The 17218-nt window shown below is 42.1% G+C and overlaps 7 protein-coding genes across 7 annotated transcripts; 4 read left to right on the top strand and 3 right to left on the bottom strand.

Moving 5' to 3' along the window:
- Positions 1–168: 168 nt before the first annotated feature.
- EAE97_005909 (uncharacterized protein) lies at positions 169–851 on the top strand (the record flags this gene model as incomplete). The annotated part of the gene is made up of 3 exons (XM_038876422.1): positions 169–345; positions 494–608; positions 661–851. The coding sequence occupies 3 exons, from the start codon at positions 169–171 to the stop codon at positions 849–851; spliced, it is 483 nt and encodes a 160-aa protein (XP_038732898.1).
- Positions 852–1120: 269 nt separating this feature from the next.
- Positions 1121–1643, bottom strand: EAE97_005910 (uncharacterized protein; the record flags this gene model as incomplete). Its single annotated transcript, XM_038876423.1, has 4 exons — positions 1121–1201; positions 1256–1330; positions 1387–1458; positions 1614–1643. 4 exons carry the CDS (start codon positions 1641–1643, stop codon positions 1121–1123), a joined length of 258 nt encoding a protein of 85 aa, XP_038732899.1.
- A 322-nt stretch (positions 1644–1965) lies between these two features.
- Positions 1966–3327, top strand: EAE97_005911 (uncharacterized protein; the record flags this gene model as incomplete). The annotated part of the gene is made up of 1 exon (XM_038876424.1): positions 1966–3327. One exon carries the CDS (start codon positions 1966–1968, stop codon positions 3325–3327), a length of 1362 nt encoding a protein of 453 aa, XP_038732900.1.
- A 1152-nt stretch (positions 3328–4479) lies between these two features.
- EAE97_005912 (uncharacterized protein) lies at positions 4480–6808 on the bottom strand (the record flags this gene model as incomplete). Its single annotated transcript, XM_038876425.1, has 2 exons — positions 4480–6393; positions 6470–6808. The coding sequence occupies 2 exons, from the start codon at positions 6806–6808 to the stop codon at positions 4480–4482; spliced, it is 2253 nt and encodes a 750-aa protein (XP_038732901.1).
- Positions 6809–7909: 1101 nt separating this feature from the next.
- Positions 7910–9001, bottom strand: EAE97_005913 (uncharacterized protein; the record flags this gene model as incomplete). The annotated part of the gene is made up of 1 exon (XM_038876426.1): positions 7910–9001. The coding sequence occupies one exon, from the start codon at positions 8999–9001 to the stop codon at positions 7910–7912; it is 1092 nt and encodes a 363-aa protein (XP_038732902.1).
- A 484-nt stretch (positions 9002–9485) lies between these two features.
- EAE97_005914 (uncharacterized protein) lies at positions 9486–11489 on the top strand (the record flags this gene model as incomplete). The annotated part of the gene is made up of 3 exons (XM_038876427.1): positions 9486–9526; positions 9632–11021; positions 11070–11489. The coding sequence occupies 3 exons, from the start codon at positions 9486–9488 to the stop codon at positions 11328–11330; spliced, it is 1692 nt and encodes a 563-aa protein (XP_038732903.1). The 3' UTR covers positions 11331–11489.
- A 551-nt stretch (positions 11490–12040) lies between these two features.
- Positions 12041–13371, top strand: EAE97_005915 (uncharacterized protein; the record flags this gene model as incomplete). The annotated part of the gene is made up of 4 exons (XM_038876428.1): positions 12041–12082; positions 12230–12332; positions 12525–12674; positions 12770–13371. 4 exons carry the CDS (start codon positions 12041–12043, stop codon positions 13369–13371), a joined length of 897 nt encoding a protein of 298 aa, XP_038732904.1.
- Positions 13372–17218: the final 3847 nt, after the last annotated feature.

Here is a 17218-nt window from a genome sequence, read left to right on the forward strand (position 1 = left end):
GAATTCTTCAACTAATGAACCTGAATTTGATAATGACATTGAGCCAATGCGTGCGATTAGCAAGCCACATATGAAAGAAAAGCTGCCTAACTCATGACACACCACCAAATAAAACTTTTCAAACTTTTCAAACTTTTTACACAGCTTTCATCTCATCTCAATACGATCATGACGGACACAAAAGATACAAAGTCAGAAGCTCCGTGGTGGAAAGCATTCCCCGAAGCCAGAGCAAAATGTCCAGAGCTCACTGCGGATGATGTGATGAAGTTGCTTGATGATATGGATATCACATCTGAGCCGAGATCTTTCTTGTTGGTAGATGTTAGAAGAGATGATTGGGTTGTATGTATATTTCTCATATATCACATTGGAGATCTATTTTACCCACTTTGAGAGCTTTCTCGAGCGGGAATATATATGATACCAAACCCCCCTCTACGAAACTCAGTTCAAGGTTGAGGTTCGATATCTCTGATGTATATGTGTGTAGGGCGGAACCATCAAAACTTCACTTAATCTTCCCGCTCAGAGTTTTTATCAAACTCGTAAGTCGCTGTATGAACTCTGTAGTAGAGCGGGTATGACCAAGGTCATTTTTTACTGTGGCATGTACTGTTCGTGCCTGGGTTTGAGAAATGAGATGCTTATGTGATGTAGGATCATCAACTGGGAGGGGACCAAGATGTGCAGGCTGGATGCAGGATTATATTGATGATATAGCGAAGTTTGGAAAAAAGAGTAATATTGAGGTTGCGGTTCTGAGTGGTGGTATTAAGGGGTGGGTGAAAGAGTTCGAGGGGATGCTTATGGATGGGTTTGAGGAGGGGAAGTGGGAGGAGTTAAAGTAAGAAATGCAGATATTGTTTTCAGTCGCATTTCACATCGTAGCACGCCCAATCAATGAGACGCAAAAGTTGCTCTGGAAAGGGCATCAGCTCTAGAAGATAATGGTTCATCTTGCCAAACAGATTGTTATATCTCCTCTTCCGTGCTCCTCAATATGCAATTTGTATTTCATATAACCTGTAAACGCCCTGGTCCAGATATAATTCTTCGATGTCCTTCCCATTCATCTTCCATCCTCAAACTCTCCAACAAATCGAATTCCCTGATAAACTTAATGCTGTTCGCGGTTTTCCCTTCCACCACCTATTCTCTCCAATGCCTCGAGCATAACAACTGAGTTTCCGCGGATAACCTGAAGGGCATGTTAGCGTTTGGGCTTGAGTCCGCGGGAAGTGCAAGAACATACAACCATTCCAATCTTTACTTTCTCGCCACCCTCTTTCTCCTCAACTGCATCGTCCAGCACAATGTTTAAGAAGACCTGTTTCTGCGCGTTAGCTAGAATAAATTGGGATGCGCGCAAGAAGAGGAACTTACATCGTAACCTCTCAATACACCAATGACCTTTCTGCTGCCGTTCAACTGCACAAATAGTCTCTTATCGAGGTACTACATCGTCGCATAGTATTAGCTATCAATTTAAACTCTCCCATATTACATGACTCTCGCACAGTAGCTCGAGTTGATCCATATGCTTTCAATCTACTGCCTGCTCGCGTTGCCGCCAACTCCTAGAGATACGGAACATCAGAAATCGCACATACCTTCTTAAGCTCAGGCTGAGCTTGAGGCATCTTGACGATATGTTTTTGTAGAATTCGTCGGGTAGATGGTGTAAAATTGGAAGCTTGACTGCTTGCGACGGATATACACCAAAATTTCGTGGCTGTATTGAGGTTTCGTGAGGCTGATGTTGAAGTCACGTGGTGATAAGAAGATGCATTTGGGTGACTTTTATTTATCGGGATGGCAAGGCGGAAGACAGCTTCATCGCAGAAGACGCGTCTTTGTTTATCACGACTTGAGGACAGTATTTTTATCGATTAGACAGTAGGTGATACCGATTGATATACCTGTTTTAGGGAAAGTGAAACTTAAGATTTGAAGAGAGACAAGATGTCGGCAGTTCGCAAACCCCTCAAGAAATCGAATTTGCGCCGGAGTATCGCATTCGAAGATCTAACACAAGATGAAGACAATACGTCGAAAACCGATACCCCCAGCGACGATAGCTCCTTAAACAAACCTCCAAGCATCAAAGCTACCTCTTTCAAAAAGAAAAAGAGACCCGCATCTTCTCGTCTCTCCTTTGGAGTAGGCGATATAATATCTGGCTCCGATGCCGAGAATCTCGAGGACGATGAATCGTTTACGTTGGTGAAGAAGCCTTTTTTGAGGAAGGTTACAGAGGGGAATACAAAGAAGCTTAATACGAGGTTGCCATTGCCGATGAGGACGAGGGATGAAGATGGGGATGGGGATGGAGATTCAGATATGGGAAGACCGAGTTATAGTAAAGATTACTTGAAAGAATTAAAGAGTTCGCAGGCTTCTGCGATGAGAGAATTGGCTGATGTGGAGGTCGGGGGAGGAGAAGAACCGTTTCTCGATGCGAGTGAGCTGGAGGGAGCAATGGTTGTGGATTTACATGGGAATGGAGATATAGTTGGAGGACTCGGAGGGAGTGCTGCGATCATACCTACCGAGGCGGAAATTAGAGAAAAGAAAGAAAGGAGAGCGAGAATGGTGAGGGAAAAAGATTTCATCTCGTTGGATGACGATGAACCAGATGGAGGAAGAATTACCTCACTTCTTCCTCGACAAAAGAAAGCAGAATCAAGATTAGTGCGCGACGATGAAGAAATCATGGAAGGATTTGAAGAGTTCGTAGACGATGGACGAATTTCTCTTGGGAAAAAACAAGAACGCGAGGAGAAACGACGTCGGAAGAAAGAAATGGCAGATCTGATCCAACAAGCCGAAGGTAGCTCGGATGAAGAAAGCGATGATTCAGAAGCGGAAAGAAGAGCCGCTTATGAAGCCGCGCAAACCAGGGCGGGTATGGATGGTCTTCATAAACATGATGATGCGGCTGTTGCGAGGGAGGAAAACCAGGTTCCGGCGAGAATCACGCCGATTCCGGTGTTGTCAGAGTGTTTGGAGAGGTTGCAGAATACGTTGAGTACGATGGAACTTGAATTATCTAAGCGAAAAAAGAAAATTGAAGAGGGAGAAAAGGAAAAAGTAGAGATTGCAAAAAGAGAACAGGAAGTTCAAGTATTGCTAACGCAAGCGGGTCAGAGATATGCGGCACTAAAAGCAGATGCGAGTATCAAGGAATTGGAAATGAATGATGTGAAGGGTCTCGTGGATGCTTCTAGCGAGATGGCAAAAGACAAGGTTGGAGGTGGCGGTAGGGGGCTGGAGAGCTTTGGGAATACACCGGTGGGGAGGGACGAGATTGTTGATGGGTCTTGAGGGGATAGGTTTGTAAGATAGGATGTTGATACCATTATAGATATTATGACAAACACTACCTTGCGTAGGTACGCGTGATCAGTCTTGAAGCTTTCGATTGCATACCTAGGTATTTGGTGATTCAAAGTCATCGTGCCCAACTCCCAAGGTCAAAGTCATCTGCATTCACAAGAATGCATATGGATAATTCAAAGTACTCTTCTCAATACACATGTGCATATCCATGATATCTCAACTCCTCCAATAACTACACCCCCTAATACTTAGTTAGTAGAGACGAATCTTCCCCCGCTACACATCACATCACCATTATCACCAGCTTCAGCCTCATACACCCATAACTTCATCCACGAAAAATATACGAAACTCCATCAAGAAAGCGCTGTAACAGAGCATCCATGCTATATACCTGTACGTCATCACTATCACTATCTACTTAAAGCCGTATCACGCCATGCATGCGTATCAACTCAAATCTCCATTTTCTCATCTACCTCATCTCGTCTCGTCTCGTCTATATTCCCCCTATTCTATCCTATAATATTTGTCGTTTCATCAAATGACGTAAATAATCAACCAATCAATCACTTTTCACAACTAACCATCCATTCAATTTAAACAATTTCCTTGCATGCCTTATAACCATATATTTATTTCGACTTTCATTTTCAGCAACTACCTAATTGCCATGCTACATACCAGCTATCCCATCAGCAAAACAAGCAAACGCTGGCTGTAAAAGCAATCTTTTCCTGCCCTCCCTCTTCCTATTCATAACACCCCTGTTTTTTTGAGTTCCAGCCTTCGACCAAGATAAAAAGCATCCATCCATCCATCCATAGACCAGATTGAATCAGATCAGGGTATTCCACCATTGATCACCATATCCCAATGCAACCAATCAACCGTTAGCGAAGCAAGTAACCCAAATCGAAGCTTGTCTTTATGTTTATAAAGAGAAATAGATCTGAGCCTGAGCCCATTTCCACTTACAAGTAGGAGAAAAGGTGATGGTAGAAAGTATAAAGCACACAAGTAGGTAAGCAAACACGCCTCAAATGCACCACCACCAATGCGCCCGCCAAACTGCCAAAAACAAGACAAAAACAGAACTTAAAGCTTCTCTTCCGCTCTCCTCATTTACCTAAGCCCCTAACCAAACCAAGTAAACCACATAAAAACTGCACCAACAACCCACAGCACTCTCCAAACACTACACCCGATCTCTCTCAGTACTCTCCCCATTTTCGTAGTTCTAAATCCTCCCCACCAGACCACTATCTTCCAAGGTTTATAATTCCTCCTCCTCTCCATCTCCACTTTCCTCTTCCTCTCCCTTTCCATCTCCATCTCAAATTCCCTCTCACTTTCCCACCTAAGTCTTCCCTCCAACCCACCATAATATCCCGCCTTCTCAATCAACGGCTGAGTCTGTTGATAAGGAACTCCATTCGAGTATCCCTGTCCTGGTAACCCATAACCATTCGCCGGACTCGATGTCCTCGTTCTAGAAGTCCGAGTTGCGAGATTATTAACCGTAGCCGTACTCGAAGTTGACGAATTCCCTTCACTCCTCCGATCTTTTTCCTCTTCATCTTCGCGTTTGAGATCTTTAATACTAGTTGGCAAGAGCGAGAATTCCGAATCAATTGGACTACCTGGACCTGAAGAAGAACCTTTGGTATCGGGGGCGAAAGGAGTAAGATTTGTAAAAGGCACGAGAATCGCTCGAATGATCAGGAGAAGAAGTGAGATCCCTACCAAAATGCCATAATTTATAAGAATGCCAATTTGGTCCGGTAATAAACAAAGATGCGATTCCATCGTCGTTGAAGTATGTGTGTTTTCAGCCCCATGACCTGTGGGAATCGAATGTAAAGGTTTTCCATCCGCGCCAACTGGATTCCACATACTCAGCATGAGAAAACCAGGTTTGCGAATACCCATTGCCCAATTCATACTTTTGACTGTAATTTCTCGGGCGTGATTTTTGTCTTCTGGATGTACTAATTCGCAATAATCGTGATCATCACCTGAGAAGATAGAAACTACATTGCCAATTTTTGAGATTAGTTTTTTCGAATCGTCGTCACCGAGTACATTTTGGTATTGGTATCCTTTGGATACACTGATGGCATTTCTATGATCGGGTATGACAGGCATAGTCTGACCCTTTGGTGGCGGCGTTGGTGGCCAGTGTTCTCGGAGAGGACCGCATGGAGTTCCAGGATTTCGATATAGCGGTACATGAGTAAGAAGAATAGTAGGAAATTCAGCACCATTTGGTCCAGGATCAAGAGTTGGTAAGTGTGCGTAATCTGCTAATTCAACATCTTGAACTGAATGAGTATATTGTATAGCTCTTTCCTTTCCAGCCTGAAAGTCCAACTCTCTAGCCACGGCTTTCCGTTTGGAGACTTGAACATTGTTCAGAAATTCCTCGACTGGTTTGGTGATAGGTGCAGTTTCACTAACTGGACGTTCTGATGCTCCAGCACTCAATGATACTGAATCCACAGAAACAAAGGTATGATTCGCAATAACATCCACTCTGTTTACATCTCCAAAGTAAACCTCAAATCGATCGCGAATAGGAACCTTAATTTGTGCGCCGAAGCCCAAATCATGATTTCCTGGTAAACTTGCAATGAGCTTTCGTCCTCTTTGCCCAACTCCAGCTTCTGTTCCTCCTAAATTCCAGTTGTCCGAAAAGATCCTGGAGAATCGACCGTATTCCTTCAACCAAAAATCCTCTCCGTATCGTTTTCCCCAACTCTCCAAATGCTTTTGCTCTTTTGCTGGTCGTCTTCCTTTTGCCCATGCTTGATCTTCTGAATTTCCATGCGCGGTCTTCCATTCTCTTCCTCCGTCGAATAAATCCCCCAAGAAAAATATAGTATCTGGATGTAATTGTTTCGAAAGTTGTATATAAGACCTCTTCATATAATTATCCGTGTGCCAGACGGTGAAAGTCGACAACGGCCATGGCCTATCAGGGTATGAATGCGGATCCGTCAATTGAGGGTCTGCCAGAAAGATCAAGTGATGGGGCGTAGTATTTGGAGGCTATTCAGATAGAACATATTCATCAGCCTCGTCCAATCCATCTCAACAATATCGCCCCCTCCTCAAGAAAACTCACCCATCTCTCCCATTCCTCCCACGCACAAGCTCGCACAGCTTCCTCGAAAACCCAGCGCTCTCCAGACAGTAAAACGACCACCCAAACACACACCAACAAATGCGGTAAACTAAAAGCTCGTCTCCAACTCCAATCTCTCATCCATCCCCTCACTAACCTCGGTATTCTCGATGTCTTCCCCCCAACCACATTGAAATTCTGTTGGTCTGCCATCCTCTGCAAAGACACGGCCAGATCCGTCGGCAGAACCAATAATAACCTTCTCCAAATCGACGGAGGTTCTCTCAAATGATCGCGCGTCGAATGGGTATATTGGGAATGATGAGAAAAAGCTGCCATTCTGATAACTTCCAATCGTGGTTTGCTTCCCCTACCTATGTAGTATCAACTGCCATCCATACCCGAATCCCCTTGTCTAAGATTCGCTACCAAGGAATGATGACCAGAATTTGTGTTATATTAAGGTAAGTACTCCTCTTATGTGTAATATAATAGCTACTCTGGGTATTTGTGAGAGAATTCGTATTTTGCTTTGTGCATACCTTAAACTGGTGTAAATGACTATTTTGTGTTCTCCATGGAAATTATTTGATTACGACGCTGTGAAATTCAAGCTTGGGGCTTGTAGGAACTAAAATTGGGGATCAAATGAGAGGCTGAGCCCTGGAAGGACCCTGTAGATTATTGTGCGATAACAATGGATAAGGGTTGATATTCAGGGGCTTTGACTAGGATCGTTTAGGTGAAGAAAAGTTTATATACATCCATTTGTTTATTTACATATTGGGTGTTTATATGAAACAATTTGGAAGAGAGCTGAGATCAAATTGGAGAATCTAGATGCTTGTTTCCATATATATACAAACACAGGTAGAGAAACATATCTATTACTATACAAAAGTACATATAGTTTAACCGTATACTATACGCTACAGAGTAAAGAATGAGAAAGTTGTCAGAGTATACAGAAACTATACAGACTGACTACTCAGATCGGATACTCAAATCGGATTTTATACATATATCTCTTTCCTTGCAATTAGTCTGCCTCCACGGCAGTGGCCCCCGGAGGGCCAGCGGAGCGTCATCTAAAGTTACCTAATCGAATATCCATCTTACAAAATTTAATACTATGATCAGCTCTGCAAGTAGTCAAGTCTCTCATACTTTAAAGGACAGCAAATTGTTGATTTTATGCGATTAGTATAATCCCATTCATGGGGGCAAGCCCCCAAACCCCCTTTGCTCGCTGCGCTCGAAATAAGACCAAAGTAGACAGCAGCGATATGAGGATATGATACACACCAAGTACGATTTCTGATTAAAATCTAAGCTTGTTCAGAAACATTCAAAACTCCCAGGCTAAATTAGATAAGACAATATGGATCTACCTATACTGAAACATGGGGGTATCAATTATCATTATCGTTATCATAAGTATCATAGAACCTCTTCTTCCTGTTCATCCAGATTCTCTTTTAAGAAGACATGGTTGTTCCAACCCATTCTCCTCACTTGAATTTGCATACTTTCGAGTACTCGTTGTTTGACCCCTTTCTCGCTTCCATTACTACCGTCAACCACATCCGTGCCTACAAAAGCTCCATGTGTACTTGAGAAGCTATGAGGTTTCAATACCTCCCACATTCCAGCTACTTCGTCCGCACTTAAGGGTATCATGTTAGGAATACTCCACATGAAAGCATAACTATTCATTCCATCCGGTCTTGTATTTTTTCCTCCCCCGGGACCTTTACTCCAATCTCCCAATGCACTTGGTGTGGTTACCAGAGTATCCGCTACCAATAATCTTTCATGAGCAAGACAAACCAAGCTTCCTGGAAAATGACCACCGAGCTTCAACATTTTAACACCAGTCTTCTCACCTCGTATCTCAAGCTCCTCTTCTTTTCCCTCAATAAATGTTCTAGCTTTTCCCATTCTATCAAGTCGGTTCAACCAACTCTTATCTTCCCAGCTCAAGTAGACAGGACAATCGAATGTCTCTGCCCAATCCAAATGTGTGGTATAATAATGCGGATGAGATATCACAATTGCTGCTAATTCACCCAACCCATGAATCCAGTCCACAGTCTCATCATCCATATAAGTTATACAGTCCCACAGCACATTTCCAAGCGGTGTCTTAATGAGAACTGCTCGTTGTCCTATGGCGAACTTAGGTTCGGTCCATATATTCCAAAATCGATCATCGTTATCGAGTTGTTTCCATTGATTCTTATATTGGCCCCCAGCTTTCAAAGCCGCAAGTGTAGTGAATGCTTGACCACTTGGTGGTACAAATTGTCGTGGATCATCGCATATTCGACATCTGGTAAGAATCGATCGATCTTCGGCATCAAACTGTGTACCGCATGCTGTACATATGAGTAGATGTTCTGAGTTGGACATAATGGATGCCGGTGGGGTTTGATATTCGTGACGAGGATCTTCGAAATCGTGAATAGCACCGTCGTGAACTAGAGTTGCCGGTGTCGAGATGGAAGAGTAAGGAGTTGAATGAGTAGACATCTTGATAAGAAAGATAACTAGGTATGTGGCAGTGTTGAACGATATCTAAAAAGAGGGGTAGAAAGTAATCAGATGATCCGGAAATGGCGTTGACGCTGATTAGCAGCACGTTTACTCGTATAGCCAAGGTATTCGAGTAGCCTCGTAGCTTCTCCTGATATGATTTGTTTGGAGATTTTGGTCGATTTTTCATTTGACACACCACACTACACCACATTATACCACACTACACCACTTTTCCCCGCAATATGCTTGTTTTCTGATTTGATACGTTTGATTCTAGCTAATTGGCCAAATTAGGAATGTACAGCCGCTTATCTGGAGGAGGGAGGGGTCCTTCCGTTCCAGGCCGGATATCAATGGCTTTAAAGTCCCCCGTCTAGCTATAAGCCAACATTCTTCGTCGACTTCTCTTCCCATTTGTATCTTTGATATTGTAAATACCCTCACATATCTGCGTAGTTTCTGCTTGCTCATATTCAAAATGGTTTTCCTACTTGATTATTTCCAACACAGGAGGGATTGGTAAGTGTTCATCCCATTCTCATATCTTATCGCTATCAAAATCACCTTGGTGCGAGAGAGGAGCTCTGGGGAATGCCAAGCATAGCAATACCTAACTGTCCATAGTCAATTCAAACAAGCAGAACGAACTCAACGAATACAAAACCTCACAAGTTATCACGGAGCATTTACAAATTCAGAAAGACAGGTTCTATCGAAACCAATTGAAGAATTAGTCAAAGATGTTCATAACCAAGCTATTCAACCAATTGATATCCTACGAGCATACGGAAAAGCTGCAATCAAAGCTCATGAGAAAACCAATTGTGTAACGGAAGTTATGATTGATGCTGCCGAAGGTTGGGCTACAGATGGAAGTATTAATTTCAAGGGACCATTAGCAGGTATCCCTATAAGTTTAAAGGATTCAATTGCAGTTGGTGGTTTCGATACCACCGTAGGATACAGTAGCAATGTTGGTAACAAGGTAGAGAAAGATGGAACCATGGTGAGGATATTGAAAGATGCTGGAGCAATTCCATATGTCAAGACAAATCTTCCTATTACATTACTAAGTTTCGAATCAACAAACGATCTTTGGGGACGATGCACAAATCCTCATAACAACAAATACTCGCCAGGTGGATCTACAGGTGGTGAATCTGCTTTATTAGCAGCTGGTGGTGGAAGAATTGGAATTGGTTCAGATGTTGCTGGATCAGTTCGAGTTCCAGCTCACTTCTCGGGAATCTATAGTTTGAGGTGCTCAACTGGAAGATGGCCGAAGAATGGTATGTGCACAAGTATGCCAGGTCAAGAAGGTATTCCTAGTGTGTTTAGTCCCATGACAAGGACTTTGGAAGATCTCTCATATTTCACAAAGTCTATGATTGGTATGCAACCATGGAAGTATGATCATAGTGTTCACCCTATTCCATGGAGAAAGGAAGCATGGAAGGATTTCAGCGAAAAGAAGAAGTTCAGAATTGGTGTACTAAGAACTGATGGAGTTGTGGATCCAAGTCCCGCTTGTATGAGAGCTGTGGATGAAGTAGTGGCTGTACTGGAAGAAGATGGCCACGAAGTCTATGATGTTAATCCACCATCTCCATACGAAGCACTTTATCTTGGCTCACAACTTCTCAACGCTGATGGTTGCAAGACATTCAAATCATTCTTCAGAACTGGCGAATGGGAAGATCCCGGAGCAAAAGCAATGAGCTTTCTTATGTCATTACCAAGTCCATTCAAATGGATGTATTGGGCCTGGGTTAAATACGTTAGAAGAGATGATATATGGGCTGGATTAATCAAAGAATGGCATGAAAAATCTGCCTATGAGCAATGGAAGCTCGTCGCCAAAAGAGAAGCTTACAAAGCTAAATTCCATGCTTGGTGGGAAGATGAAGTGAAACTTGATTTCATGATTACTCCACCAAATGCCACACCAGCAGTACCTCACGACGGAATGAAAGATGCAGTCAGCAGTTGTGGTTACACTTTCTTATTCAACTTGGTGAGTTCATTGCATGATCCCTTTGAAATTTCCAACTAATAAAAACAGCTCGACTATACTACCGGTATCATGCCTATTACCCATGTCGATAAAGAACTCGATCAACTCCCATCCACTTTTTCCCTCAAATCTCTAAATGGTGTCGCATATGGTGCTTATAAACATTACGACGCAAATGCAATGCATGGACTTCCGGTAGCTATACAAGTGGTGGGTCAAAGATTGGAAGAGGAAAAGGTTCTCGCTATCATGCATAGGATTGAAGATTTATTGGATGAGGATAAATATGAACTTTTGGAAATTGATTAGGAAGGTAATCTTACATATGATGATTGTTTTTCAAGAGCGAAATCGGAGTTGAGACGCAGGTCATTGAATATTGAGCATAGTTTTGACATAGTTGTGATATTTAGTTGATAGAATATATCAATAGCTAGAATATCCTCTAAACCTAGTATTTTAGCATAAGTGTGAAATTGGAAAGCTGTGAATGGTCGTAGCCTGTACGACCCAAGAGAGGTAGATAACTCGAAGCGCGATCGGAGTAACTGTCATATATTGAGAATTTCTTCCAAATTAAATCAACCTTGATTCAACTCAGCTGTCGTGTTTTACACCATAAAAACAAGCAGGAAAACGCAATGGTGGATTGGTTTTCGAGCGTTCGCTTCTGTCCCCTATCTCGCATCGCGCCGACATCGGAGGTGAATATCTGAACCTCGACTTTACATTCGATGCCATCTCACAGGAGGGCTAAGAATATATAAGAGGTAGGAAGTCAACATCCAATTCAAAATTTCGACAGCTCAATCTTATCAAGTGATCATTACTTGTTGTGTATCGCTCTTGGATTTCTTGATATCGATATCTTAATTCATTTTGAATAGACTTGTCTCTGAACCGCCACGACGTCCACAATTGTAGTTGTAGCTATAGTTACAATTGCAAATTAGATCCAATAGGTGCGATCTTGAATCCGAAATTCAAGTTTAGGGATATTGTTTCTGTGATTGGGAATCATGGAGAAAGTTAAGGGTCAGGAAGATCACTGGTCTGCGTCGGTATTTTCTCCCGTCGTTCTTCTGTACCTTTTGTTCTTTTTCAATTAAATTCTCCTTGATATTCTTCCTTTATACACTTTTTTCCATAGACTGGAATGACTGGAGGAGAATGAAGGGCGGAAATTAGAGCTAACATGTATGAAAAAGGCATATCAAAACTCCGCCTCCTTTGTTCCGAAACTTGCGGGGAAGGTTTTGGGTTGGTTGGATGTGCAGAGTGATGATGTGGTGTTGGATATTGGGTGTGGTGGTTAGTTGTTGTGTTTTCTTCTTTTCTTTTCTCTTGAGGATTTGTTGGTGTGAGGCGGATGTATTGGATTGGGCTATTGTTTCTTTCGGAATTATCTTACTCGAGAGAGGAGTGGGAGGAAAATGTAATAGAGAAATGAGAGGAAACAGGAGAGAACGAGAACAAATATACTAACCTTGTTCGCCTATGGAGATGGAATTATCCCCGTTCAGATCGCACACGCGCTTTCCAAAGGATCAGGAAGTATCCATGGAATTGACAGCTCGGAAGATATGATTGCTGCTGCCAAAAAGGCTGCTGTTGCAGAGGGTAAAAAGATTCCGGAAATTTGTACATTTCAAGGTACTTACTTACATTCTCATTTTTGCTTCCATCCTCCCATCCATCCTAACTCGCATTTTCCCACACCAAACGCACATTTCCCTAACATAACCCAGTCCTCGACGCATCTTCTCTCCAAGATCTCTCCACCCTCCCATCCCAAACTTACACCAAGATTTTCTCCAACGCCGCACTCCACTGGATTCTCCGCCCCGAATCCATCCGTATACAGTTCTTCACAGAAGTCAAAAGACTTCTCAAACCCAACGGAATCTTCGTCTTCGAAATGGGAGGTATGGGTAATGTAGCAGAGATGCGCACTGCGTTGCTAAGTGTTGTTGGGCGTCGCTGTGAGGGGGGATTAGAGAGGGCGAGGGAGGCAGACCCGTGGTTTTTTCCTGACGAGGTTTGGATGAGTAGTGCGCTTGCTTCAGCTTCTTCTCCTCCTTCGGATATTGGTGGAGAAGGGGAACGAGAGGGAGAATGGAAGATCGAGAAATTGGAAAGAGAATACAGAGCTACGCAGACAGACAAGGGGGGAATAGAAGGCTGGGTGAAGTTGATGGGGAAACAGTTCTTTGATGTTCTTGGGGATGGGGAAGAGAGGAATGAAGCGGAGAAAGAGGTTTGTGAGGTGTTGGAAAGCGTATGTAGGAGTCCGGGTGGTGGAGATTGGATTGGCTATGTGAGATTGAGGGGGATGATTAGGATGGTTTAGAGTTTAGGGGTTAGAGCTCTGGGTTTGGGGAGGGAGGGAGTTTGGATTTCTGGGTTTGGCTGAATTATCTGATGTGAGAGTAGATGGCAAGTAGAGGGCTGGGAGAAAGCTGGGAGATTTTCTATTGTTTCTGCTGTTTTCGTCTCAACTTGGTTTTGATGGAAAAAAAGCTGCAGGTCTACGAATTCCCCTCGAAGAAGATTCTCTGCAACTATAGCAATACTCCAAAACGTGAAAATTTGAAGCTTATGAAAGTGTACAATGCCAATTCCGGTACTTATACCAAAATATCTTCGTTCCAATACTCGAAACTAGTTCGCCACATTAGAAATTCATTTTTATCGAAAGTTGAAGTTACTTCTCCATCGACTGGTGGGAACGATGAGTACGTGGTGCTTTTTGTTCCATATTGCATTATCACCATTAACTTTTCCTCAATTTTTATTCTTGTTGCTGTCGTTTTTCAAGTAAATTCGACAATTTGTTGTCATCGAATTAATTCATATCATCACATTTCATCTCATGACTCTTTTTTTTCCTATTCTTTCCCTCTTTAGATCTCCGCACTCTCAAATTGTCAGTTGGGTGAGTGTAGAATATAGCAGGAAATTTAGATACAGAGTCCCCTAACTCAACTATAGGCTCGGACTAGAGTGAGTCCAGCTCAGATAGTTTAGTAGAGATTGATAATAGAAAGGGAGGTTTTGAGCATGAGAATAGCGCGACGGGGTTTAAAAGGCGGATATGGGATATATGAGAAGTGATGGAGAGAGACTGAGTTAGAGATCATACTACGTACAGTTGAGAGTACAGGGTAGATATAGATACTTCGATTGAACAAAAGTTTCTGGACTTTATTAAACTCTTGAATCAGCACAAAAGACAGGAGATTTCATGTCTCAGGGTCAAAAAATTGTAGTCAAGACCATGGAAACATACGTGTTTGTTTTTGCTTGCTGTCACTATACAATAATGGTGCGGGAATTCTTGCCGCGTGTGTTGCCAGCGAGGATTTATTGTCGAACTGGAGCATAATTCTTGAGTGTCATTATTGTATGTTTATCATCACTGAAATCATTTGTTATGAGAAACCTCCCATGGAGAGTCAATTCAAGCTGCCGAATTCACTGTCTAGAGAGATTTATCACAGATTCTCTTATCATCAGTCAATCTTTAAATTTTGTGACAACAAGAGTTTCACAAATAAGGATATAATTTGCAAGAATAAGCGGACGTCAGACACTCAGAAGCCCTAAAATCCCGTTGTGTTATCCCAACAACCAAATTCCGCGCAACTACACCCTACCAATCTCCTGGAAAAAGCCCAGTGTCGAATCTCACAGAAGTGTCTTGGAAATCTGGTGCATTGAGAATAGCGCTTTTATACTTGGATCAATACCACATACGCGAGAACTCGAGAGTCCTTGATTTTCATAAGAACAACCATTGGAATTGGAAATGGAAGATAATTTAGTTGTGTGTATATTTGCAGTCATTTTTGGTTTGGCTTGCAAGTCCCAGTGCTTGTGTTACACAAAGCTATGCTCGGAGAACTTTGTGTGTTTAAATCATATACGTCTTGTCTCGAGTCTCGTTATTCTCAGGATTCAGCAGATGATACTCTTTTGCTTGAATTGGAGTCTATATTTTCATGTTTTAAATGTTCATGCTGCAATAAAGCTGAACATAGATTCCTAGGGGGAAGTTTCCTTATTGCGTTCAGTGCAACCTAGAGCTTTTGTAGCTCTAGAACAGAAATACTATCATTAAAACCTATCACTGTTTTACAAATTCATTATTCTCATCTAAATATCTCGTTGTCGGTCCGAATCGTGCTCATCAACGTTCTCATATGTTCTCATAAGGTAGATTGTTGTCAGAATTTGTTGAGACGAGATTTCATTACTTCTTCACGAGTTGTAGCATATCCAGCATTCTGGGGATATGTTAGAATTGGCGAAATATGATGGATATAGATATTTGAAATACAAGACCTCTTCTAACTCTACAATACGGAGCTAAACTAACGCCAAAAGGTTTTTCTATCCCTAGGGTGAGCTTGGTATATACTTGAGTTTCCAAAAAAAAAGGGCTTGGCTTGGAAAAATAACAACAGGGAACACAATGTTTGGTTGAGGTGAGGGGGCAGACTAGATAGGAATCTCAACCGGGTCATCATCAGTGTAAATGGATAGAAATATGTTACTTGAGAATTATAACTCTCCGTTCCACTTCTGTTAAATTTCAAGATTACAAAAAAGCCTAATTTCATTCGTGTGAGAATGTTATTTTCGAGTTTGAAGTCGCATCTGTGACTTATTTCTACTACCCTCGGATTGATTTCTACTGGTGTCTATAGCACTGGCAATAAATTGCTGTAGGACATCCCAATATCAACCATAGGTTACATTGGATGGCGATAATATCTGCAACCGGCCCTCGGGCCTCCTTTAATGGACTATGAGTTGATATAGCTTGCGGAACGCATCGTCCTCAATAATCACACTGCTCTCTCATTATTCTTTATGTTTACGGTATTAATCAAGAGATCAGAGAACCGTTACAAACCAATTCAATTGAAACCAACTTGGAAGACAAGTATTAGTTAATTATGTCTGATGTACTCTGCTAGGACGATTTTGGTTGATGTAGCCGTAAAGGCCATTGCGCTTTGTGGGCACTTGCTATAGTAATCACCCGATACACTCAAAGATAAAAGCACCAACCGAAGCTGTGAACAATGAGCAAAAACTTTTCTACCACCTCATGAGCCATATCTACTAGATGGAGCACCTAACAAGCCATCCTACCAAAAATCTTAACTTATGCCCTTCGGAGAAAGTTCTAACTCTAGATATGCAACAAACCACTCAAACTACCAAAAGTCTCGAGTGATCATAATCAAACTTCATGACTTACCAATTTTTAACAAAATGAAAGTCATATCGCGAATCCTAATCATGATACTGAAAGACAAGTAAAGTAGTATCTCACCCCTGGAATATCGTCATCACATAAGCACAACGCCCGAATCCTTCAATCTCTATACGCCAGTTCGGTGAATACCAGGCCAAATTTGGCATAGCAATTGTATTAGAACACTTCCCTAGATATCGAGATACAATGTTTCCACGAGCGGTGCAACCATCTTATCACCTCTGTGAAAATCGAAGTTTGGTTGCACATCTAGAGATTGAACTTTCTCCGGACACACAATATTTTATACCTTGGTTAGAATCGTGAAGTTTTGTTGCATGTCTGGAATTTGAACGTTCTCCGGAAAGCAAATTTTGCTCCTCAGACTTAAGACATGATTAAATCGCTTCGTGATCGCAGTGAATGGCTATGGTATGATAAGTCAGCAGCAAAAATGGCATGGGGTTCACTTCTTTTCACTTGCAGACATGGTTTGGCTCATGAATCAGAAAGTGTTGATATACCCTTCTTTCTAAATGGTAATAAAGGAATATTTTGGAGCATTTTGACCCGAGCTCAAGTCGTTAGAAGGCCCAACATCCACTCTTTCTTACGACACATTTAGTTGATTCGTTAACAAGGCAAGACTACTGGAGTTGCCTCCGAGTTAGCCGGACATGAGCGACTGCGACAAATACACAATAGAATTTGTTCATTGACTTAAATAGACGCCGGTCAAGTCTCGTATCTGTAGATTTTTTCCCACGCCCTTGAGCTGACATGAAATCGGATCGAGAATACTACCGATACAAAACTGTCATCATCGTTTTTAGCAAAGATTTGAGATATATATTGCTACCATATTTGGCAGATGAGATCCTGGGGAAAGCGCAGCTGTTTCTACCTACGGTAGCGTTCGCCTTACCAAATT

Source organism: Botrytis byssoidea, assembly GCF_014898295.1.
Source record: "Botrytis byssoidea strain MUCL 94 chromosome Unknown BBYS_010, whole genome shotgun sequence".
Taxonomy (NCBI): Eukaryota; Fungi; Ascomycota; class Leotiomycetes; order Helotiales; family Sclerotiniaceae; genus Botrytis; species Botrytis byssoidea.